The sequence below is a fragment of the Xyrauchen texanus genome, chromosome 35 (assembly GCF_025860055.1).
Source record: "Xyrauchen texanus isolate HMW12.3.18 chromosome 35, RBS_HiC_50CHRs, whole genome shotgun sequence".
Classification (NCBI taxonomy): domain Eukaryota; kingdom Metazoa; phylum Chordata; class Actinopteri; order Cypriniformes; family Catostomidae; genus Xyrauchen; species Xyrauchen texanus.
The window spans coordinates 34842107-34868421 of NC_068310.1; the positions used below are offsets into that span (position 1 = coordinate 34842107).

General features: G+C 38.9%; 1 protein-coding gene, 1 long non-coding RNA gene and 1 other non-coding gene across 7 annotated transcripts; all 3 read right to left on the reverse strand.

Moving 5' to 3' along the window:
- Positions 1 to 127: 127 nt before the first annotated feature.
- On the reverse strand, positions 128 to 6695 carry LOC127629082 (uncharacterized). 4 transcript variants are annotated; one of them, XR_007968739.1, is made up of 4 exons: positions 6649 to 6695; positions 3903 to 4036; positions 3701 to 3759; positions 128 to 734 (listed from the first exon to the last, which is right to left on the reverse strand). It is a non-coding gene; the product is annotated as an uncharacterized LOC127629082 (long non-coding RNA). The 4 variants fall into 4 exon arrangements; XR_007968740.1 differs by lacking the exon at positions 6649 to 6695 and adding an exon at positions 5961 to 6613 and having other exon boundaries at positions 3903 to 4033; XR_007968738.1 differs by lacking the exon at positions 6649 to 6695 and adding an exon at positions 5961 to 6613.
- On the reverse strand, positions 3509 to 3646 carry LOC127629366 (small nucleolar RNA SNORA17). Its single transcript, XR_007968760.1, has one exon. It is a non-coding gene; the product is annotated as a small nucleolar RNA SNORA17 (small nucleolar RNA).
- A 3944-nt stretch (positions 6696 to 10639) lies between the features above and the next one.
- On the reverse strand, positions 10640 to 20435 carry LOC127629050 (protein phosphatase 1 regulatory subunit 26-like). Of its 2 annotated transcripts, none has more exons than XM_052106071.1 (5): positions 20332 to 20435; positions 14444 to 18015; positions 11464 to 11581; positions 11309 to 11344; positions 10640 to 10849 (listed from the first exon to the last, which is right to left on the reverse strand). In XM_052106071.1, exons 2-5 carry the CDS (start codon positions 17941 to 17943, stop codon positions 10841 to 10843), a joined length of 3663 nt encoding a protein of 1220 aa, XP_051962031.1. In that variant the 5' UTR covers positions 17944 to 18015; positions 20332 to 20435; the 3' UTR covers positions 10640 to 10840. The 2 variants fall into 2 exon arrangements, with proteins under 2 accessions (XP_051962031.1, XP_051962030.1); XM_052106070.1 differs by having other exon boundaries at positions 11295 to 11344.
- Between the last annotated feature and the right edge of the window lie 5880 nt (positions 20436 to 26315).

The window sequence follows — 26315 nt, forward strand, 5'->3', positions numbered from 1 at the left end:
CAAAAGAACTAGGTTGCGAGTATAAGCGGCCGAAATGGGCTTCCTCGGAAGGGTGGCGGGCTTCTCCCTTAGAGATAGGGTGAGGAGCTCGGAGTACAGCCGCTGCTGCTTTGCGTCGAAAGGAGTCAGTTGAGGTGGTTTGGGCATCTGGGAAGGATGCCCCATGGCCGCCTCCCTACGGAGGTGTTTCAGGAACGTCCAGCTGGGAGGAGGCCTTGGGGAAGACCCAGGATTAGGTGGAGAGATTACATCTCCACACTGGCCTGGGAACGCCTCGGGGTCCCCCAGTCAGAGTTGGTTAATGTGGCTCGGGATAGGGAAGTTTGGGGCCCCCTGCTGGAGCAGCTGCCCCCGCGACCCGACTTCGGATAAGCGGTTGAAGATGGATGGATGGAGATCTGCACGTATCCTTTTACAAACCTTTTAAAAGAAACAAGGAATCTGCATATATTAGTGCAAGGAAGCGTCACAAATCCACCTCAAGGTTTTACTAACAGGACCAAAACCTGTACACTTACAGATATAGACTGGAAATAAAACTTGCACAAGCTGTGATTTATTTTATTTAAATGTACTTTATTATTGTATTAATAATAAAAAAAGAGGTTCATTTCAGAAGTAGTCACTGAATTATATCATTCTTTACAAAGAAGTCAGTGTTGATGTTGATGATGCTGATCAGGTGTTGATGTAGATATTTCGTTCAGCAAGGTTTGTAGCTTTTTTCCACGTCTCTGAAATTATTAAAGAAGAATAAATGTTAGTGATGCATCATCAGCATTTTAGAAAGTAAAAATGAGAAAACGTCATTCAAAGAACCAGACAGTATCTCGGTTTTTATTAGCATTTTCTGTGCTGATTATGGGTGAAAATCTGTGGAATGGATTTAAACATGCTAAAATGTGTTAATTTGTGTATTTGATAAACACACAAGTGCAGGAGATTTTGCAGAGTTCTGCGGATACAGACTCAATGTGGGCCTGTTCATGAGATAACATTTTTTTTTTTGGTCAAGTACTTTAACATAAAAACATGAGTAATCACTTACTTGAAATTTAGATGTAATTATTAATATAGTAAATGGTCTACACTTATATAGCGCCTTATTAACCTTAGTGGTTTTCAAAGCGCTTTACACTGCATCTCATTCACCCATTCACACACCAATGGTGGCAGAGCTGCTATGCAAGGTGCTAGCCTGCCATTGGGAGCAACTTGGGATTCTGTGTCTTGCCCAAGGACACTTCGGCATGTGGAGTCGTGTGGGCCGGGAATCGAACCACCAACCCTGCGATTAGTGGCCGACCCGCTCTACCAACTGAGCCACAGCTAAACACAGTTAAGTTTTAACTTTAAACACTGTTCCCATTTCTTTCATGAAAAATGAGCACTATGCATAAACAACATCTAGACATAGAGAAATGACAAAAAAAAAATGTAATTAATTATTATTCAAAAACATCAAACTATCACATGGAAAATAAATAATTATATATATATTTATTCCAAGTCTTCTGAAGTGATATAATTACGTGAAATATTATTTTTGGGTGAACTATTCCTTTAACAATGTCATGCATCCACAGTATCAACCAATGCATTGTGTTGTAAAAGAAAGATTTAGGTGAGAGGCGCAGTTTCACTGTTGACGCAGCATGCAAAATCACAAAGGAAAATCAAATTGCAATATTCGAGTAGTGTTTAAATAGTCAAATATAACAGCCGAATGAGTACTCGATTAATCGATTACCATTGCATTTACATTTATGCATTTGGCAGACACTTTTATCCAAAGTGACTTACAGAGCCCTTATTACAGGGAAAATCCCCCCGGAGCAACCTGGAGTTAAGTGCCTTGCTCAAGGACACAATGGTGGTGGCTGTGGGGATCGAACCGAATCGACCGCTTGAGCCCACTACGCCACCACCACTCCATTGCACATCCCTAAATTAAACATGACTCTTTTTTTGATACCATTTAATCAAAAGCCAAAATTTTAACTAATGAGAAATTGCTGATTTAGTTTTATGTTCAGGAATTAACAGCAAAGCACTTACAATAGAAGTGAATTGGGCCAATTTTAAGAGAGTTTATTGACAGTAAAGTGAAGCTTTTAATTGGACAAAAGCACTTACATGAATTCTTCTATTAAAACTTGTGCATTATATGAGCTGTTAAGTTTTAAGGGCTTACAGTGTCACATCTTCATGGCAACGAAGTTGTGATATTGGATACAACTTCACACTGAAGTCATAACATGCATATTGTTTACATCTTCAAAACATACATTTGAAAAGTGAGTATTTTAACGTTTATGGATTGGTCCAATTCACTTCCATTTTAAGTGCCACGCTGGAACCACAATCTTTGCTTTATTTAAACAAGGGAGAAGTTAAAAGGAATTTGTGTGGGAATCAACAGTATGCCACAGTTGCTTTCGATTGATATTCACTAGGGCTGGGCGATGTCTTAAAAAAAATGATATCTCAATATTTTTCAGCCTATTCACGATATTAGATATATATCTTGAGAATTATGTGTTTGCTCTGAAATGGCTCAAAAGTTTTTTTTGAGGAACCATCATTTCATCCCAAAAGCCATTGCAGCCAAGTGGATTCAATATTTTTAAGACATTAAATGAAAATCTATAAAAAAATTGAAGTTCAATCATTTTAATTGATATGCACTTTATATTTATATTTCATTTCCAATGATTCATAGTAGCTTAATAAAAATGATATTATCAATATGTCAAAATTAGTGTGGATCATTTAGTTTTTTTTGCCTTTTTAACATTTATGGATCTACGCACCCTGAACTAGTTGAGCGCAGTGATTCCATTTCTTTGATTAGATTTTGCATTGTACAAAATTAATATATTTCTGTCCTGTTTACTTCAACTTCACCTGGGGCTTTTATTTTGACACCGGAAATGCTGTTGTATTTACTTCAACTTCACAAGGAGCTTTTATTTTGACATGAAAAAGGCTGAAACGTAATCCCCTCCTTTTCTGTTATTCTGTGCTGTGTTTGTAAATTTGTCAAATAACTTGTAGTGGTAACTAATGTTTGGAATTCTGCGAACGCTTGAACCTGCATTACTTTGATTTCCCAATGCACGTGAACTGATCTGAGAGCGCCGCCATGTGCATGCACACAAGTCAGCGCATCACCGGTTTGTTCTGAATTGCACACAGACGTTGTTTATGTCTTTAAATCGCAGCCTTTTGTGGATTTGTGCAGCCCTAATGGATTGTGAAATTAGTCAACTGGTGCGCTCTTTATGAAACTTAATGGCCAAATAAAAGCACAAACATAGTCACAATATTGGTCAATTTTACATCGGCAGGAAAATGATCACGAATATATTGTTAATATTCTATATATCGCCCAGCCCTAAACTTAACTTCTTTTGAACCCCGGAACATTCCTTAAAGATTCTGTTCAGGAGCAACACATGCGTTATATGAGTCATATCCCCCCTTGAAACAGGATCTCATGGGTTGGTGTGTTGGGGCTGTCACTCATTCTTTGTACTGTGGTATTATGTGTACAAAGTGTAGTTAGGAGCACCTTGCTACTCTACGCAGCCTCATGACACAGACACAGCACACACAGCTGCGCTGCAACGCCTCGAGGAGCGAGATAGAGTGTGTGTGTGTGTGTGTGTGTGTGTTTAAAAGAGCAAGAAAGACTTACTAGTTAAGCTGACTGCAGAGTCGTTCAGCTGTCCATGTTCTTCAACTGCTTGAGTCTGTCTTGAGTCACACAATTACAAAAGCAAAAGTTACACAAACCTAAAATAATACAATACACTGATATTATAGGGAGAATATTTGGATGAGGTTATCTAAACATCACAGTTAGGCATACAGACATAAACACGAGCACGATTACACACATTGGTAGGGGTGGGTTATCTGGCCCCGTTCCAAGCCCCTGGTCCACCATACAGGACAGTAGGGTCGATCACAAGCCAGTTTCTTTATGCCCACTTTTGGCACAACAATGGCATCATGGCCAGAGTTACGTCTCCTTGGGCAAAAACCCAGAGATTACATACACAACTACACACTGACAAGACAGTTGCACACTTAAACTACAGCTAACAATAAAACAACCACTTAGGTTCTCAGCTGTATTTAATTTGTGGTTTAAAAGTGGAAACTAGTGGTCGACGATATTTCGCCAAGGCCGATAAATCGGTTGATGCCGATAATTAAAAAATTCTGAATATCGTCCACCACTAGGTTCCACATTTAAAAAGTCCCGTTTGGACCATTTGTTTCTTAAGACCACTGAAAATCGCCTGCTTGCACGTGAAGGAGCCGTCTGTGACATGTAAACAACCAATCACAGTCGTTTTGTTGTTACATGCCGTCGAGTTACTACGATAATTGACCAGTGTACAACAGTCTCATTTAGAGGTCCACATATAAGAGCCGCGACAGATGCGTTGGAGCTCATAATGTTAAAGAGCTCACAGTTCCCTTTAACTTTTAACAGTCTTGTCCAATAATAAAAAGGCAAATATCAATAAAACTATTATACTATATCTTCTACAAATATGCGGATATCTCGTTTAAACGGATGTAATTCACAACCTCATGAAAACACAGTGTTTTTTTCTGTCAAGTGCTTTTATTAAAGCCGTCAACCTATTGATTTTGAAAGATGCTGCATCCACACCACTAGGTGTCACTGTAAGTCCAAGATGACAATCAAAAAGTTACCTTTAATGCACACATGCCATCCGGGGTTGCCTGACTATTGTGTGCACTGTTATATCCTTCTTCCTTATATATTAACAATGTCTTGTGCAAATAACAAAGAAATTGCTATCTTATCTTTTTTAAACAATATTTAAAAAACAAAGTTTCGCATGACATTTTTAGTAAACAAAGTGCTAAATAAGAGTTTATAATTTTTTTTAAACACTTTTATGCATGTTATTTAAAATATTAAATTGTGTGATATATCTGCATTATCTCCACCTATCGGCCACCCTGCTCTCAGGAATATCAGCATCTGTATCGACCATTAAAACACCCATATCGGTCGATCACTAGTGGAAACTAGATTGGTGATTGTTAGGTATGTAAACCCTACAAACTCAGAGATGGCTCCAATCTTGTACACAAGTATGTATCCTTTAAAGTTAAATAAATGTTCTAGTTTGAACCAAAAAATGTTGTAGTCTGATGCAATAGGAGAAACTTTCAAATTCAACAAATAACTTTTTGTGTTTTAAAGTGAATTATATATTATGCTTTCATTCTGGAGCTTCACATTTTTATTTAACATTTTCCACCAGATGGCACCATTTTTCTCATGTTTAGCCTATGGCGCAAATACATGCTTTTCTCCTATTTTTTGTCCAAATGAATAAATTGAAAAAATTGTGTGTGTGTAAAAAACAACAACAGTGCCATTATGTAAACACACTGGCATTTAAAGTGTTAAAATCCTGAAAATTCTTTTTTTTTTTTAAGTCAGTGAAAGTGGACAATAATATGAATCTAAAGGCCCTGTGGTGTTGTTTTTTTATCTGACAATGCACAAAAAAATAATAATGCATCAAAATCAATGTTGTTGCTAAACATTAACATATGCCAGATTGTGATAATCCAAAAAATTTTAATAAAATCCATTTAGTATATGGAATAATATATATATATATATATATATAAATAAATAATATTTTTTTTCTCATAATAACAACAGAGGCATTATTTAAACAAACTGACATTTAAAGGGTTAAAGTCTTAAAAATAATATTTGGTAGTTATTATCAGGACTGATGTTGGTTAAAAAAATTATTGAAAGTGGAAAATAATATTAAGATATGTTATGGCATTTTTTTGACGCGGACATTTTTGTCCTCTAAGGACCTCTGAGAACTTTTTTTTTTAATTCAAGGGTTAAAAAATATCTATGGAGACAAGTAAAAAAATTTTACCTGAAGATGAAATATCATGGTGGCTTCCACATGACACAAAATTTTCCGTTTTATGGTATGGATCCTAAAAGCTAGAGTAGGTTGAAATGCTTGGAGCTCCTTGGTTAAATGTAGTTCCAGTACTTTCCACTTTGATCGACAGCAGTGTGTGTCGTCGAGTGCTGACATATGGAACTGACCCTCTGCGCCCCCTAACGACACAAACGCGGTACTGCAACCTGCGCTGTGACGCTTCAAAAGGGCATAATGTATCCGAGGATAAAAATAACCCACGGTTTTAAACACTGACGCACGAATACAAGACGGTTCAAAATGGAAGATTATAATTTTAGTGTAGACTTTAAGTTTTTGCACCGCAGAGCACCGTTTACACTCTCCATATGAAAGACGGAAGTGTTTGGATGCAACACGTGGGCGATTTCATCCAGATTTAAGCAGAGAAAATATTATATTTTGTTAGCAATCACTTTATATTCACGAAATGAGCGTATTTCGAGGAAACAGTCTTGACCACCGCATTATAACATAATATTCTACACATAAATTATAAACATGCTATTACGACGTCAGAATTACTCGCAATTCAAAGTATTAACGTTTTGTATAAAAAGGTACATCAAGTATGTTTCGATTTGTTTTGAGACACATAAAACACTAATACCTATACTAAAATGGAAGTTGTTCTTACCTCACTGCACAAGGATCCACAGTCGCAGTGGCCAATGATCTTTAAATAGAACTACGGCAAGCAGATGGGCCATAAAAGGTGGATTTACGTATCGAGCCTTGTTGCCTATTTATTTACACGGTTCTCAAATTTACATATATGCACACAGGAACATAAAATAATAAACACAACATTATAGATTTGTTCAGCTTTATTTATTGGATACATATAAGTGTTTAAAGTAAATTAAAGGGACAGTTTACCCAAAAAATGAAAATTGTGGCATAATTTACTCACCCTTATGTTGTTCCAAACTTGTATTACTTTTTGCGTTTACTCTGTCCTCTCATGAATGCGTATTGGAGAGTGACTGGAAGTGAACATTTATAGAACAAAATGACTTAAATATTGATCTGTTTCTCACCCAAAGCATTGGTATTACTTAAGAAGACATTAAACACTGGAGCTGTATGAGTTACTTTCTACGATTGTCTGTGTTTTTTGGAGCTTTAAAGAGCTGATCACCATCCACTTGCATTCTATGGACCTACAGTGCTTAGAAATTATTCTAAAAATCTTTCTGGGAAAAAATTAAAGGAGAATGGCTCGGAACGGTCAAGCCAGTTTTATTTGAACAACGCTATACAAAATACATCTTTTTCCACAGCAGCATTATAAGCCAAAGACAACTAAGGGAGGATAAACTAACTAATAATATTTAGGTCAGATGAGAATGAAAATGGAGAGGGAACAAGCCTCCTCTATTAGGCACAAATTTAAATAAATCTCTGTATGCTTAATATTAACCAGCTACAGAATAAGAATAATTCTTAAACTACAGTGAGGAAAATAAGTATTTGAACACCCTGCTATTTTGCAAGTTCTCCCACTTAGAAATCATGGAGGGGTCTGAAATTGTCATCGTAGGTGCATGTCCACTGTGAGAGACATAATCTAAAAAAAAAAATCCAGCAATCACAATGTATGATTTTTTAACTATTTATTTGTATGATACAGCTGCAAATAAGTATTTGAACACCTGTCTATCAGCTAGAATTCTGACCCTCAAAGACCTGTTAGTCTGCCTTTAAAATGTCCACCTCCACTCCATTTATTATCCTAAATTAGATGCACCTGTTTGAGGTCGTTAGCTGCATAAAGACACCTGTCCACCCCATACAATCAGTAAGAATCCAACTACTAACATGGCCAAGACCAAAGAGCTGTCCAAAGACACTAGAGACAAAATTGTACACCTCCACAAGGCTGGAAAGGGCTACAGGGAAATTGCCAAGCAGCTTGGTGAAAAAAGGTCCACTGTTGGAGCAATCATTAGAAAATGGAAGAAGCTAAACATGACTGTCAATCTCCCTCGGACTGGGGCTCCATGCAAGATCTCACCTCGTGGGGTCTCAATGATCCTAAGAAAGGTGAGAAATCAGCCCAGAACTACACGGGAGGATCTGGTCAATGACCTGAAAAGAGCTGGGACCACCGTTTCCAAGGTTACTGTTGGTAATACACTAAGACGTCATGGTTTGAAATCATGCATGGCACAGAAGGTTCCCCTGCTTAAACCAGCACATGTCAAGGCCCGTCTTAAGTTTGCCAATGACCATTTGGATGATCCAGAGGAGTCATGGGAGAAAGTCATGTGGTCAGATGAGACCAAAATAGAACTTTTTGGTCATAATTCCACTAACCGTGTTTGGAGGAAGAAGAATGATGAGTACCATCCCAAGAACACCATCCCTACTGTGAAGCATGGGGGTGGTAGCATCATGCTTTGGGGGTGTTTTTCTGCACATGGGACAGGGCTGACTGCACTGTATTAAGGAGAGGATGACCGGGGCCATGTATTGCGAGATTTTGGGGAACAACCTCCTTCCCTCAGTTAGAGCATTGAAGATGGGTCGAGGCTGGGTCTTCCAACATGACAATGACCCGAAGCACACAGCCAGGATAACCAAGGAGTGGCTCTGTAAGAAGCATATCAAGGTTCTGGCGTGGCCTAGCCAGTCTCCAGACCTAAACCCAATAGAGAATCTTTGGAGGGAGCTCAAACTCCGTGTTTCTCAGCGACAGCCCAGAAACCTGACTGATCTAGAGAAGATCTGTGTGGAGGAGTGGGCCAAAATCCCTCCTGCAGTGTGTGCAAACCTGGTGAAAAACTACAGGAAACGTTTGACCTCTGTAATTGCAAACAAAGGCTACTGTACCAAATATTAACATTGATTTTCTCAGGTGTTCAAATACTTATTTGCAGCTGTATCATACAAATAAATAGTTAAAAAATGATTTTTATTTTTTAGATTATGTCTCTCACAGTGGACATGCACCTACGATGACAATTTCAGACCCCTCCATGATTTCTAAGTGGGAGAACTTGCAAAATAGCAGGGTGTTCAAATACTTATTTTCCTCACTGTACTTTGACACATTTATTAGGGTAGTTGGCAAATGTATCATAGCTATGAACATTTCTAAAACCCCAAAAAATAGATTTTAAGTTGAAATTTCTGTGCCTGCATAGAGGAAAATGTATGGTACAATGGGCTTTTCTTCTCTCCAATTTGGAATGCCCAATTCCCAATGTGCTCCAAGTCCTCATGGTGGCGTAGTGACACACCTCAGTCCGGGTGCCAGAGGGCGAATCTCAGTTGCCTCAGTGTCTGAGACTGTCAATCCGCACATCTTATAACGTGGCTTGTTGAGCACGTTACCGCAGAGACATAGCGTGTGTGGTGGTTATTCGCGGTATCCACGCACAACTCACCGCGTGCCCCACCGAGAGCGAGATCCACACATTGAGGCGACCACGAGCAGGTTACCCCATGTGACTCTAACCTTCCTAGCAACCGGGTCAATTTGGTTGCTTAGGAGACCTGGCTGGAGTCACTCAGCACACCCTGGATTCGGACTCACGACTCCAGGGGTGGTAGTCAGAGTCAATACTCAAGGAGATACCCAGGCCCCCATATTTAATCATTTATTTTAATGTTGCAAATTTATTTAGCTAATTAATACATATGTTGAGACAAATTATTTTCTGGTTAGTTCAAGGTGATTATATCAAAAGTTTTTTTAATAACTGTCCAATAAGTACAGGGGTAAAAAGCCCTTTTTGATTGCATCATCTTGGACTTTTCAGTGACACCTAGTGGTGTGGATGCAGCATCATTCAAAATCAGCAGTTTTCAGTTACAGATGCCATTTTAGCCATTGTGTTCACTGTTCACAATAAAACATGATTAATTTAATCCAGGAGTGAAAGTGTCCAACAACAAGACGGTTACTGAGATTAAGCTAATAGTATTCAGCTGGTCATGTGATTCTAAAATGGCAGCTCCCATAAGGCGCCCCTGCCCCATGTAGAATAAAACAGCTTTTATAAGATTATTGATATGACTAGAGTCCTCCTCTCATTTGAGTGCTCATAATTTTGTTACATACGTTACAAAATTACAATTAATTTATTTAGAAGTAAATAAAAAAAAAAAAAGCATTTCGCCATTTCAAAAGTACAAGTTGACAAATTTTGCACAATAACTATTGTCCCTTTATTTACACAATATCGCTATAAATCCCCATGGGGTCGCTTTCAACGCAAATGTGGTATGTCAGACTTTTAAGACAAAGCAGAACCCGTCAAAATTGTTTAAATTTACTCTCCAGGTCGCTGGATTAAATTTACCCCGTATGCATACGTCATAAACACTTATTAGCACACATATGCAGTCACTCAATCTTACCGGTGTCATCGCTCGGTGCAGGCGGCGGTTTCACTGCAACCGCTGCCGTGCTGAATGTCTGCTGTCATGCCTCTCCTTCAGCCCCTCCCATTGAGTTGCAGGAAGAGCGCAGAATTCTGGGAAATGTAGTTCGATGCAATACTGTTTCTAATGAACATCGTTCAGTTACGCAACTAATTGAACTACAAAGACCACAACGGCCCAATAAGTTTAAAATAATAAAACTTTATTGAATGAATAACAATGTTCGTTTTTGCACACTGAACTGAATTCAAATCATGGAAATCATGACTGTGATAAAACGCGAAATGTAAAAAAGCGGGACAAAATTAAAACTAGTCTAAAAACAATGATAAAACAAGAACTCGAAAGAAGTCATAACGTTTTGCAATTTTTGTTATTTTTTAATTATTTATACATATTTAACATAAGAACATCCCTTTCGACAGTTTCCAGTGGCTTCAGATCATCTGTATTGGTAAAAACATAAAAAATAAAACACAATTACTGTTACATCAGTTTGAAGGATAGCTGGTGATATCAACTCTTATGACATTTAGATAGGGCATCAAAAAATATTTGGACATTAATTATCTATTTAAAGACCTAACAAACCTACTTTTGTAAAATGTTTTCCTTGAAAAGCGTGCTTGTGCTTTGTATGCAGCTTGGTTGATATTTTGCTATCAGTCCAAATATGTTTAGGAGCCACTGTACCTCGATACATATCATTTTTCCTCATGTCATGCTGGTTTACCGAGCATTAAACACTCAGAAATGAAACCCAGTTCTCCACAGCTTCAATATATGTAAACCATGTGAACTGATGTTTTTCAGCAAGCATGCATTAATAAAAGTGAGCACAGGCGGGTCAATCCCTAAATTACCTGTGAGCATGGAGACAGGTGAATTTACCTTGGCACACTCACCACAAACTGTAGCTTTCTTTTGACACTTTTGCTTCCCTAAAGCACAAAAAACAAAACACAGAGAAAAGACCCTTGAAATACTTTCTCAAGCCTCTTGGCCTTTATGGATTGTGCATGTTAACCTATACATTTTATAATACAGTCTTTGTATGTACCTGTAGCTGCTGTTGAATCTGGAGGCGTCTTGCTTGGAATTTTAGACACCGTTCCTTTGTGTCCAGGGCGATGTATGGACTAAGTAAAAACCCTGGATCTATAGATGTGGACAAAGACCTGGAGCAAACAAATCACAAACAACTTTATGCATGCATGCGCGCGCACACACACGCATGCACGCACGCACACACACACACACACACACACACACAGCTAGTCCATGCACCAAAGGGCAAATGAGTATGTAAACTCTCAATTAATAAGAGCTCATAAAAGATAATTAATAATCCTATAAGAATCAGAAAAATAGCCTTAGAAGTATAGCATGCCAAAACAAGCACACACATCCATAAGATTGGGAATAAGAGTATCAATAATGCCATTAACAAACACTGTAGACGGGTATTGCCAGTACAACACTTCACATGAATGCAAAAACACAACAAAATGTGACATAAGACAATCTGAATCCTCTGTAATGAATAACTTGCAACAATATTTATTTTTTACTGAAGCATATGTTGAGTGTTTAATGTAAAAATGTGAACATTCAACCTATAAACAAATGATAAAATCCTATTTTGAACTAAAAGAGAGCTTTATAGATAATGATCCATTTGCAAAACGTTCATATCCGACAGCTTCAGTTTTTGAGACATCTGTGCCAAAGGAAGCTCATTATGAGATACAGATTACAAACATTCACACTTCAATGCACTTTCTGCGCACACAAACACACACAGATGCACCAATGCAAGACTCGTTCAGTCAGGTGTCTCAGACAATTTTTATTATACATCTTAACAGATACAGTTTGAGTTTCTTTTCTCTGTGCAGAGCCGGGGACAAAAAAATCCTGTTTTTTTCTTTGCAAAATATTTATGAAAACTGGCAATGCCCAGCATAGTCAGCATCAGTCTTTACGTTCTTCTCTTCTATAATCAAAAATAAATAACATTCTTTTCACATCAGAGAAAACACCTACATTTAATAAGCAACCGAACCAGGAAAAAACAAGTGCAGAGATAGAGAGAGGATGTGACTTATGATCAACAGGTTTTGATACATAATCAAATACCTGCCGAGTAAAAACGATGATGAAGTTTAGAGACAACGAGAGTTCTCTTTTAATTTGCAGTCTGATATAAATCTCTCACTGTCTTATATCCAACGGTACAAAATAACCTGGTTAGGATGACAATCAACATACAAGAACATAAAGAATTACCTTAAAGAGGGAACATTTTAGAGAAAATGTGTTGCATCTGTATGGTGTAAGTTCCATACACATACAGTAAACTCAAAGGGGCTAATTCATGTAACACAAGCAGAATGAAATTCTGGGTAAATCGTTCGTAAAATATTTCTTAAGTAAAGCAAAGCATTGAACTGAATGCACATTTAGAATCCTTCAGGCCTGATTTTACGTTACGCCAGGTGACTTAAACTGCCCTTAAACTGAGGTCAAAGGTCAATATAGTGTGCTATTCTGGATGGAGGTTGAATCAACCTGCACATTTTTCTGGCAAGCATGTTTTGGGTTCCTGACTTAAGAATCGTTGAATACAAGAATAACTATTTTCAGTTCCTGAAAACAGACGAATAAACACAGGTTTGTTCTCATTGGTTTTACATACCGCAGTCCTTCAAACAGTTTAAGTTTAAGACACAATATGAGTGTTTTTATTTAGCTTTTTGTCATGCTTCTGCAAAAAAATATTTCCCTACTGCCTGGCGTGAATACGCCAACCCAGGAAACGAACCATGTAAACTCACCGACAATATTCTCATCTTCTCACCGTAAGTTTATAATTGGAGTTGTGTTTTGTAGTCGAGAATAAGACGATATCAAAACAATATGCATCTCAAAATGTTGTAAAGCAAACTTGAAAAAGAGCAGTAGCACTGCAGCTGCTGCAGAGAAAATACAACAATAAAAACAAAGGTTTAATCTCTCTTTATGACATCATGCCCACTTTTAAATATATTTATAAGATGTACAAACATACAAAAAAAAAAAAAAAAAGGATGGATGTGGTACACTTACTAGTCCTATGTCATGATCCCTCGATACCTAAATACAGTCCAAAAATTAAATGCGAGATGAAACGCCGCAGGTCTATTGCAATCCGTCAGGCTAACACTTACAAATTCAAACAGAACAAATGCTTAAAAGGAATATTCCAGGTTCAATAGAAGTTAAGCTCAACCAACAACATTTTTAGCCAAATGAGGATTGCCACAAAACAATTATACAAAATGATGGTCACAGTAAGACACATGGAAGTAAATGTGACCAGTCCATAAACGCAAGAATGCATACCATTTCAAAAGTGTAGCCACAAGATGTAAACAATAAATGTGTTAACATGATTTATTGTAAAAAAAATCCCATACTAACTATATCTGTGTAGAGTTATATCCAAAATTACAACTTTGTTGCCATGACGATGCATTGCGGTAAACCCTGTAATCCCAGTACGAGATTTGATCACACTAAAATCATGTTAACTTGTGTCTATACTCTTAAAACAGTGTGTATTTTAAAGTTTATGGCCTGGCTCCATTCACTTCCATTGTAAGTGCCTTTCTGTAACCGCCATTTTTGCTTTTTAAAAATAAGCGAGAAACTAGTCGAAATCATTTTTTGTGATGATCAACATTATGCCATAAATGTTGTCAATTAAGCTTAACTTCTATTGTACCTGCACCATTCCTTTAAAACTGAAGAAAATCTTAAACTATAGAGGAAACTGAGCTTAGAGCATGAATGGGAATTTAGCAAATACCTGCGGATCGCAGATGTTGCTCCACCCAATGACCAAACCAATAAGGAAAGGGTCAGTCAGATAATGAAGTCTTCCATATCTTAGATGGAAGGATCAAGAGCAAGGACACGTTCTGGGCTTTTGGCAACTATTGTTCCCTCAACTGATATGTGTGCGTGTCTGTGTTTGAAACCAATTAGTATGTACTCACTGATTGGGAAGCTGCATCCTGCTGCCTTTCTTCTGATCTGTACTTTCCTCATCTGAATCTACATCTGTCTCATCAACACATTTCTGTTCCTCATCTTCTTTCTCTTCTCTGTCCTGCTCTTTCTCTTCTTTGCTATCATTTTCTCCCTCCCTGCATCTTTCTCCTAACTTTGTTTTGGACTCACTCGTCTCAGTTTGTCTGACCTGCAGGTAGATTGTCTTTTGGACAATCTGGTCCCGCTGTACCTGGGATACACTACTGCCCAGACCGGGTTGCAGTACAGGTGAGGGCTGGCACAAGTGAGAGATGGAAGGGGACGAGCGTGATTTATCTGATAGGTATCTGTCCCTTTTGTCCTTCTTCGTGTGATTATGTATGTAAAGCCCCTCTGTCCTGCTCCCAGGGGTCGTTGAGGTCAAGAGGTCACACGTAGTGACCCCAGGGATCTCTGTTGGGGAGTTCATGGGAGGTTCTGTTGTAGAAAGTGGTGAGGGACAAAGAGAGCTGATGACATCCATCAAAGGTATCCTAGGAGCTAATCTACTTTGTCGGCTGAAGGGAAGTTCCTTGCAGTCTGTTAAGGAACGTTCCTTAACTTCATTCATACTGTTGTTAATGGGCCTCATCAGGAACAGGTTCTGGTGTTGTGGTGTTTCTGAGCCAACAGAAGGCGTTGATAAGAAGTTGGGTTTGATGGTATGACTTGCTGGAGTGTCTTGATCGGACAATACGTCCTTTTCTTTCTGGGAGGTGGTGTTATTCTTGGGATCGCTTGAGGTTGAGATCTCAAATTTTTGACTTTCAGTCTTCCTAAAAGCCATAATGCAAGAACTGCCTGGTGTGAGAATTGGTCCCTTATCGGATTCAACAGGTGAGTCCATTTGTCTTTGAGCTACTATGGATTCCTTTCTCCAACACTCTTCACTATGCTGAAGACTACCAGAAGCTGCTGCTGAAGCAGAATCAGGAGTTTTGATCGGAATCTGTTGATGTTCTAATTTAAAATCAAACTCTGCAGTTGAGATCAAGGATTCTCCAACATCCTCTTCTTGTTTGATGCTTGCAGCAGTAGGTGCAACCACTTTGGCTCTCTCAGCCAAAAACTTTCGGATTTCTTGCTCAATGCTGTCGTCACTGTCTACAGAACTGTCATCATTTACAACGTCATCTGCACGTGGACTGGAAGAAGGTAAGTCACAATCTGGGGTACCTGCCTTAAGAATTACACCATTTCCTGTCACTCTGTCTGCATGTGTTTGGCTTTTCTGGACTTCTGATTTGTTCTGGAATTCTGATTTGTTCTGGAATTCTGATTTGTTCTTAACCGTTTTTCTTTTAAGACCCTTGCCGTTTTTAGCTTGAACATTTAGTGTTTCTTTGCCAGCATTTAAAACGCTTGATTTAACAGCATTAGCAGGTGTGATGCTTTTCTGTTCTGTGGTCTCTACAGATGATGTCTCTACAGGTCTGACACCTTTTATCAACTTCCTGTCCCTTACTTTCTTTTTCACCTTTTTCTTTGTCTTCAGCAGGTCTTTAATTGCAGCATCCAGATCCTCGTCGCTGTCAAATGAGCTGCTTTTGTCACTGCTGTCATTTCTCTCTGAGTCAATCAAAGTGCTTGAAGAATTAAGTGGGCTGGATGTACAGTAACTCAAACCTTTGTCTTTGGGTATGGAACAATCCGTAACCTTACGAGAAGGAGAGTTCTGTTTTGGTTTGTTATTTTTCAAGGAGGTTACACAGCTTGAATATGATGTCACTGTAGGAGTGGTAGAATGCTCAGGGGATGAAATATGAGATCTGGTGGCATCACTATGGATCAGAAGTTTCCCTGTTGGCTCTTCATTGATGTTACAAACCATGTCGCCATCTCTCGAAGGTTTGCTTTGTTCCTCTTTGAATTTGCGTTTCCTTGACAGGGAGAGCCTGGCGACTTTATTCTGCTGGGTTTCCTTTGTCTTTTTCTTTGGCTCTTTGCCTGCCATTGGGTCTCCTAAACCTGGTGAAGGTGTGACTGTTGCCGCTGGTAGCTCTTTATTCATCTTTGCTTTCAGCTCCAAAAATGTCCTTATCTCCTGTTCGATTCCGTCCTCACTGTCAACTGAGCTGTCATCACTCTTATCACCAGATGGCGCAAATGCTGAGAAAGTTGGAGCCTGAAGCAAATTTCTGTTAGTGATGTTTAGGTTGGAATCAAACACCTCGGGCATGACTGTCTTTGAGATGTCTAAAATGGCTTCTGCACACATCAGCTCAGCAGTATTAACCTTCAAGCTGGAGTGGATCTGATGTTCCATGTGGGTTTGTTTGGGGATTGTAGGGGGCACTGTAAACCCTTTAACTTTGGAGCTCTGGGAGGAACACTTGTTTAAAACGTGGCTTATGGCCAGTGGTGTAGGGTGATCAGACTTCTTGGCTTTCAATTTTTTCTTATTGTTCTTCTTGGACAGTGTTTTGAGTGGTTGAGTGCTTGTGTGTTCAGAAGAAATGACGGCCGGTTTGCTACGTTGTGCAGGCACAAGTTGGGCAGGTTTAAGAGGACTTTTCTTTTTCTTCTGCTGGTGTTTTTCTTCCTGGAAGCGACGAATGGCTTCCTCAATTCCTTCATCGCTGCTGGAATCAGTGTGATCTTTTTGTTGGAAGGATCTCAAGGCATCTTTTTCACCTTCCTGTTTATCTTTCTTCTCCTGCTGGAATCTCTGAATCTCCTCTTCGATTCCATCATCGCTGCTGGAATCGAGCCATTCCTCCTCTTCCTTTATGACAAGACGAGGTGGAGATCTGTCCATTTCAGAAGAAGAGGAAGATCCTTTTTTACCTCTGGATGAAGGAGAACTTTTTGTGGGCACTTTACAAGTGTCTGCTTTCTTAAAGGGATTTTCTTTGCTTGGCTTTTTCCTTTTTACTTTCTTCTTTAGGGGTAGCACACCAGTTGAATCTTTCTGGATATGATTGCTAGCAGTCAGCACCTTGTCGCTGCTGGAATGTGCATGCTGTTTAGCGGCGTCTGGCACACTTGGTTCCCTCCGTGGAAGTTTGGGTGCTGGGGACGGACTTGTCACCGGATCCCCTTTGCGCTTATGGTCGACTTTCTCCTTCAAATACTCCTGGATCGCCTCCTCAATGCCCCTATCCACAGAGTCGTCACTATCTGAATCTTCTCCAGTATCACACCCAGCAGTCCGTAGTTTAGTTGCCATTCCTTGTCGCTGGGATCTTGCTGGCATGTCCATGAGTCGCATTTGACTATTGAAGCCAGTCTCGTGGCTGGACTGAGCAGCCTTTTCGGTCTGTACTTTGTCGCTCATGTCCGAAGACTGGGTGCTGTGGAGGCTCTCTATGATCATCTGGATCTTTTGTGGGAAGGGGGTGCCACTAGCAGAGGCGAGGTCACTGTCGGAGGCACTGTCATTGAAAAACAGAGGCAGGCTGCAGCTTTTACTGGATCTCCATTTTGAGTGAATAGCCAACACCGGAGGAACAGTCTTCAGGAACATTCTAGAAGATCTGACTGGAAGGGATGTACTGTTGGTGCATGGAGAAGCTCTACCAGTGATCTTGTTCACATTCTAAAAAGGAGAAAACAGAAATATTAATTTTAAGTGAATTACAGTACTTCTAAAAACACGGAATGTGTGATAAAACTATCACAAGGCTCACCAATTATAATTTTTTTAAGGACTTGAATAAGATTATAATTTAAAAAATAAAAACATATTTTTGTGCATCAGAAACATTTATTAATATTTTTCACTTGACAAGTTTTCTTTGCCAAAAAATAAATAACATAATTATTATAAATTAATTACATTTTTCATTTGCAATAATAGCAGGAAATTATACAGCTACAATGAAAACTAAAAATTCATATGCACTTTTGTGTTGGAAAACAATGGTATATTATGCAAAATATTACTGATTTTTTTCTACAAAACCTCATAATATGTGAGCCAGCTAGATAACGTTACCTTGGTAACAAATTAAAATCAGCAAAATGAACAACAACAGTGGTCACTACGTTTGGTCACTCCCAATTTGGAATACCCAATTCCCTCTACTTAGTAGGTCCTCATTGTGGCGCGGTTACTCACCTCAATCCTGGTGGTGGAGGACAAGTCTCAGTTGCCTTCGCTTCCGAGACTTTTAATCCGTGCATTTTATCACGTGGCTCATTGTGCATGACACTGCGGAGACTCACAGCATGTGGAGGCTCAAGCTATTCTCCGCGATCCATGCACAACTTACCACACGCCCCATTGAGAGCGAGAACCACTAATCGAGACTACAAGGAGGTTACCCCATGTGACTCTACCTTTCCTAGCAACTGGGCAAATTTGGTTGCTTAGGAGACCTGGCTGGACTCACTCAAATGTTCACTATGTTACACAAAATCAAATGTTTAAGTTTGCAAGACATAAAAAAACACATGCGCATGATCGACTAATGCAAGATGGCAATGCAACACTGGTCAATTTGGCAAGCGACAGTTTCATTAACTGTTTCAGAACTCTCTCATGCTGGCTCCGGGCCATCCAATGTATCAAATTCAAACTTATGTTATTTTCCATGTGTTAGGCTGGAAAATCACACTTCAGCTGTTGTTTATGCATTTACGAAATGGTACATTTTCGTATTCATTCTATGTCATATTAATACATATGCACATTGTTGGACCTAGGCTATACAATTCATAGCAATATGACATTTGGACTGTTTCTCAGTAAATTATTTTGATAATGTGTTGGGTCACCACTTATGTCCAATGTAAAATCTGGACCAGAGCACTGATTACAGCTATTACACTGTAATCACACACACACACACACACACACACACACACACACACACACACACACACACACACACTTAAATATCATAAAACTGCTTTGCTAGAAATGTTAACATTTGGGGCAAGTCAACATATTTTTAATTCTGTATGGCAAGTCCTCCAGCACAGTCAGAAAAGGTGTTTCAATGACGTACAGTGCGATGCTTCAAACCCGCCAATACCTGTTTGTTATGAAAATAGAAGTAATAAATTGGACACCAGAATTCCCACATCTTTGCAACTCGCTAGCCTATCCGATAAAGTGTTTATAATTACAGTTATTACTAGTGACAAAATGTGACACTTAAAGCACAACAATAACACACCATTTTTTTTTTTTAATAAATGTTGCATAATATTTTAAGTGTGCCTGTGCATGGTACGATGCGCGACCAATAAAGAAGCCATAGCCCCCTTCCACTACACCCGACATCTCAACCGCCTATATCTCCTCAGACAATAAACTCTCCAAAGAATGTTACAAAATAACTCCCTCCACTATGTTGTCACAATGAAACTTTCGCAAAATGGATACATTGTTATCATTCTTTTACACTTAGAAGGAACAACGTGTAGCGTTTGTGTGCTTTTACAGCCAGTGTTAGCCGTCAGACATCCGCGCGGAACCGCCTGTCCCTGCGCTTAGCTCGCGGCTCTGCCTGCACCCTCGGCCGGCGAGCGAAGCTAAGAGACACCGCAGAGGAACCAGCCTCTTCCGCTACCGCCCAGCCAGCCGGCCCCGGTCTCTCCGGTCGTGTTTACACTCATTTAATATGAAAAGAGAGTCTGCGAAGGGAAAGTTTGAGGGGCTGGTGGTGCATTCGAACCCTTAATAATACTAATAATAATAAAAAAAAACTTAAAACGTGTAAAAGAAACAGCTGGAGGACGAGGTAAATTTCGCCGAGGATGAGGCGAGACACTCCCGGGGCCTCTACACTTCTCTCGCAGGATCGTATCTTTCAAAAACCCTCTTTGTATTGTGTCTCTAAAGAAAATCATCACATAATTAAAAAGTCTACAACGTGAATATGAACGATGACGTGATAAAGCTCACCTTATGACTAATGAAGAGCTGGTGTTGATTTGCAAGTGGGTAAAAGATTCACCTTTTGCGATTCTTCTCAATTTTTTGGAGTGTTCACTGTTCACATACGTACGAGAACAGGGGCGCGCGCAGCAGTCTCGTGCAACCACTTTCCCCCCTTAAAGACACAGTACTACATATCTAAGGCTAAAGTCATAGAAATGTATGGGACCACGAAGAGACTACTAGTAAATTGTATTTGTTTATTTTTGTATACTTTAATACAACATGGTCCTTACAAAGTATATTGTCAGCATGACAATTTCAACGAAAAGTTGAATTTAAATGAATGTTTTAATATTCGGTATGCCATTTTGCTTTATCGATAGCATGCATTTGAGCTGGCTTGTGCAAAACCTGATGATCCATGTTGAAGGTGAAACCATTTTGAGGCATGTTTCTTTGTTTTAATTATTTTCCAAATCTTACTGACTGTTTTATTTCCAGGTTAAATGAAGATTTTCAATCACAGATTTTCAATTTGGTCTTTTGGGCAGTATAAAATAAGAGAAAATTGTTATCCACAGGGGTTTCTGTTTATGTGTGATTTCAATGGATAATCAGATATATCACATTTGGATAATGACATCATCTAGATGCACTAACAGCCAGGGACAGATTATGACTTGCAAAGGCCCTGGGGCCAATTATCTCCAAAGGCCCCCCCCTCCACCCAAAAGTTGTTGAGCGGAACGTTGATCATGGTCAAAAATTGTTTGGGGGGGGGGGGGGGGTCACCAAACTAGATCACAGGGCCCCCCCGGGCAGTCAAGGGCCCCCTGGTAGTCAAGGGCCCCTGGGCACTGGCCCCATTGGCCCAGTCGGTAATCCGTCCCTGCTAACAGCTTGGTTTTGCATCAAAGATGGCAGATTTTACCGCAGTGGTTATTGAGCAGGTTTTCCTCAAACTAATCATTGACATTTGATTCATGGGTGTGATTAATTTGCCAGGCAATATCTCTAGTGTGCTTGGTGAAATTTAGACATCTCACAGGCCTTTTGATTTAAAGGGATAGTCCACCCAAAAATTAAAGTGCTTTCATCATTTACTCACCCTGACGCCATTCCAAACGTGTATGACTTACTTTCTTCTGCTTAACTCAAACAAAATTCTTTATAAGAATATTTCAGCTCTGTAGGTCCTTACAATGCAAGTGAATGGTGACCAAAATTCATCGAAGCTCCAAAAAGCAAACAAAGGCAGCATCAAATGAATCAATAATACTAAATTGGTTAAATATATATCTTTAGAAGCGATATGATAGGTGTGTGTGCGAAACAGATAAATATTTAAGCCCTTTTTTTTTTTTTTACAATAAATTCTGTTCCCCACCCAGTAGGTGGCGATATGCATGATGAATGCAAATCACCGAAATCAAAAGAAGAAGAAAGTAGAGACGGATGTTTTTAATTATTACTTTACTGAAACTATTAGATACTTTTGAAGTTTTATCATAAATGTCTTTCATTTGGATTTAATTATATTATTTTAATTATTATCATTCTTCTTATATAGAACCAGACAGACAAGAGACATATACTTAAACAGCTTGGGAATGGTTGATAATGAGGATATGGATTTAGTGGATCAATATTGCAGTAATCTCAAACCTGCAGAACATTGTTAGCGTCTTAATTTTCCACTCTGCCAGTCTGCCTTGAAATCTTCTTTCTATATTTTACTCCTCACTTGTCTTTTAACTTCACCCCAGAGAGGAATGAACTCTACAACATCCTTCGCCTAACTATTTTTTCTTTACTCAAGATGCATCAAACAAGACCTTAAAATTAAAGGGATAGTTCACCCAAAATGACTATTTTGTCATCATTTACACACCATCATGTAATTCCAAACCCATATGACGTTCTGTTACTCATGAAACACAAATGGAGATGTTTGACAGAATGATAGTTTTAGTGATCATTTACGGAAATGATATATTCTGTCCTTAATATGAAAGTACTGTATATGGTGAGCTATACTTAAAGGGACAGTTCACCCAAAAATGAAAATTCTCTCATCATTTACTCACCTTCTTGCCATCCCAGATGTGTATGACTTTCTTTCTTCTGCTGAACACAAAGATTTTCAGAACAATATTTCAGTTCTTTTGGTCGATACAATGCAAGTTAACAGGGTCCAAAACTTTGAAGCTCGAAAAGCCAAATAAAGGCAGCATAAAAGTAGTCCAGTGGTTTACTCCATGTCTTTAGAAGTGATATGATAGGTGTGGGTGAGAAACAGTTAAGTCCTTTTTACTATAAATCCCTCCTAAGCACTCTACTCTCCTAAGAGTTCTTATTATTTTGATTTTACCGATTTGTATTCTTCATGCATATCGCCACCTACCGGGCAGGGAGGAGAATTTATAGGGAATTTTAGAGAATTTTCATTTTGGGTAAACTTTCCTTTAAACGTCACATATCACATATACATCAGTTCTTGCATTTTAGCATGGGTTCCTTGTTGTTTTAGAAATCGTATGTTTATTCGTAATTTATAACCATTCTATCAGAACCTACATTTGAAGACAAAATTATTAGCCCCCTTTGAAATATTTAGTTATTTTTCAAATAATTCCCAAGTGCTGTTTAATGGAGCAAAGATTTTTTTCAACATACCATTTCTAAGCATAATAGTTTATTTAGGCAACTTAGAGTGTAATTAATACAAATAGAAACAAAATTATAACCAAGAATAAAAATCTACAGGCCCTCTGATGTTAATAGTCAATAGTGTATCCCTTTTGCTTGATAACAGCCTTTAGACATTTGTTGTAGTTCTCAACATGTTTTAGGCATTTCACCTCCAGTCGCCGCATCCGATTCCTCCTTAGCAAATCTCTCAAGCTCCTCCAGATTTGTTGGTCTCCTGGCATTGACTCTAGTCTTCAGTGTCACCCACAAATTTTCTATGGAATTCAAGTCTGGGCTTTGTGCAGGCCAGTCAAGGACGTTCACTTTGCTCGTTTGGAGGTAGTTCTTCACCAGAAGTGAGGTATGCTTTGGGTCGTTATCAAAATGTCGACCCAAACCAAGTTTTGTTGCAGATTGCCTGAGATTGTCTTTCAAAATCTTCTCATAAGTCTTCCTTTTTCATGATTCCTTCGACCTTGATGAGATTCCCAGTTCCAGACGCACTGAAACATCCCCACAGCATTATACTCCCACCGCCATGTTTCACTGTGGGAACGGTGTTCTTTGGGTTGAGCGCCTCTCCCTTCTTTCTCCAAACATAGGCAACATCTCTAGTTTTGTCTCATCTGACCAAAGGACACGTTTCCAGTATGCATCATTTTTCTCTAGGTTGTCCATGGCAAACTTCAGTCTAGCCTGGAGGTGACTCTTCTGCCTCTCTTCTTGGTCTGCAACCTCGCATTCCTGTGCAGGGCTCTAGTGAATGTCTTCGTTGAAACATCAATCCCAGACTTGGCTAAGTCATTCACTAGTGTTTTGGCAGTTGTTCTTGGGTCTTTGAAACCTCTCTCACCAGTTTTCTTTCCAAGGGTTTTGAAACCTTTCGCTTCCTGCCTCTGCCAGTCTTGTTCTCCACTGTGTGGGTCTCTTCAAACTTCTTGATAATACTTCTCACGGCAGTTCTTGACACCTGAAAACGCTTTGATAAACGTGTATATCATTCTCCTGCTTTGTGAGCATTAACAATTCTTTTTGTCAAGTCTAAACAAATTTATTTTGTCTTTGCCATGATGACAGTTTGATATTTCTTCACTAGTTGTTTTGCAAGATACTAATCCTGAGTTTGAAGTGCAACTTAAAGGCTTGGGGGGATTAATTAGGTTAATTAGGCAAGTCATTGGGTAACAGTGGTTGGTTCTGTAGCCAATCAAACAGATCATTTCTTAAAGGGGCTAATAATATTGACCTTAGCAGTTTTACATTTTTTTTAAATAAGAATTTTATTCCAGGCAAATTGAAATAAATAAGGCTTTCTCCAAGGAAATATATAATAAGAAATACTGTGTTACATCACTTGGGAAGTATTTGAAAAATAATAGAAATTTCATAGGGGGGCTAATAATTTTGTTTTCAACTGCATGAAATATTTTTCAAAAATCTGCAACAATGTTTTAGTTTAAAAAGTCTATATTATGGAATTTATAATAATAACCTATTGAAATCTGTTTGCTCAGCAGAAGATTTCTTACCATAATGACCCACAGATCTTTTGGCTTGCTCACTGGTGGCCAACAGATTATACAGGTGAAACTCGAAAAATTTGAATATCGTGCAAAAGTTCATTAATTTCAGTAATTCAACTTAAAAGGTGAAATTAATATATTATATAGACTCATTACAAGCAAAGTAAGATATTTCAAGCCTTTATTTGATATAATTTTGATGATTATGGCTTACAGCTTATGAAAACCCCAAATTCAGAATCTCAGAAAATTAGAATATTACATGAAATCAATAAAAAAAAGGATTTTAAATACAGAAATGTCGGCCCTCTGAAAAGTATAATCATGCATATGTACTCAGTACTTGGTTTGGGCCCCTTTTGCATTAATTACTGCCTCAATGCGGCGTGGCATGGATGCTATCAGCCTGTGGCACTGCTGAGGTGTTATGGAAGACCAAGATGCTTCAATAGCGGCCTTCAGCTCTTCTGCATTGTTTGGTCTCATGTCTCTCATCTTTCTCTTGGCAATGCCCCATAGATTCTCTATGGGGTTCAGGTCAGGCGAGTTTGCTGGCCAATCAAGCACAGTAATACCATGGTCATTGAACCAGGTTTTGGTACTTTTGGCAGTGTGGGCAGGTGCCAAGTCCTGCTGGAAAATGATGTCAGCATCTCCATAAAGCTTGTCTGCTGAAGGAAGCATGAAGTGCTCTAAAATGTCCCGGTAGACGGCTGCGTTGACTCTGGACTTAATAAAGCACAGTGGACCAACACCAGCCAATGACATGGCTCCCCAAACCAACACAGACTGTGGAAACTTCACACTGGACTTCAAGCATCTTGGATTGTGTGCCTCTCCATTCTTCCTCCAGACTCTGGGACCTTGGTTTCCAAATGAGATGCAAAATTTGCTCTCATCAGAAAAGAGGACTTTGGACCACTGAGCAACAGACCAGTTCTTTTTTCTTTAGCCCAGGTAAGACGTTTGACATTTGAAGCCCATGTCCAGGACCCGTCTGTGTGTGGTGGCTCTTGATGCAGTAACTCCAGCCTCAGTCCACTCCTTGTGAAGCTCCCCACACATTTGAATGGCCTTTTCCTGACAATCCTCTCCAGGCTACGGTCATCCCTGCTGCTTGTGCACCTTTTTCTTCCACACTTTTCCCTTCCACTTAACTTTCTATTAATGTGCTTTGATACAGCACTTTGAGAACATCCAACTTCTTTTGCAATTACCTTTTGAGGCTTTCTCTCCTTGTGGAGGGTGTCAATGATGGTTTTCTGCACAACTGTCAGGTCAGCAGTCTTCCCCATGATTGTATATTCAACTGAACCAGACTGAGAGACCATTTAAAGGCTCAAGAACCCTTTGCAGGTGTTTAGCTGATTAGATTGTGACACTTTGAGCCTACAATACTGAACCTTTTCACAATATTCTAATTTTCTGAGATTCTGAATTTGGGGTTTTCATAAGCTGTAAGCCATAATCATCAAAATTATATCAAATAAAGGCTTGAAATATCTTACTTTGCTTGTAATGAGTCTATATAATATATTAGTTTCACCTTTTAAGTTGAATTACTGAAATTAATGAACTTTTGCACGATATTCTAATTTTTCGAGTTTCACCTGTAATTTCTAAGGCATGCTTTTTAATCTGGTTATTCATAAGCATACGAGGACTTTAATAGCGTAATTTTGTTACAGCATAATTTTCCGTAAAGCTGCTTTGAAACTATGTGTGTTGTAAGAAGCGATATACAAATAAATATGGCATGAGTTGACCCTATATTGAGTGTAACAATAAGATTTC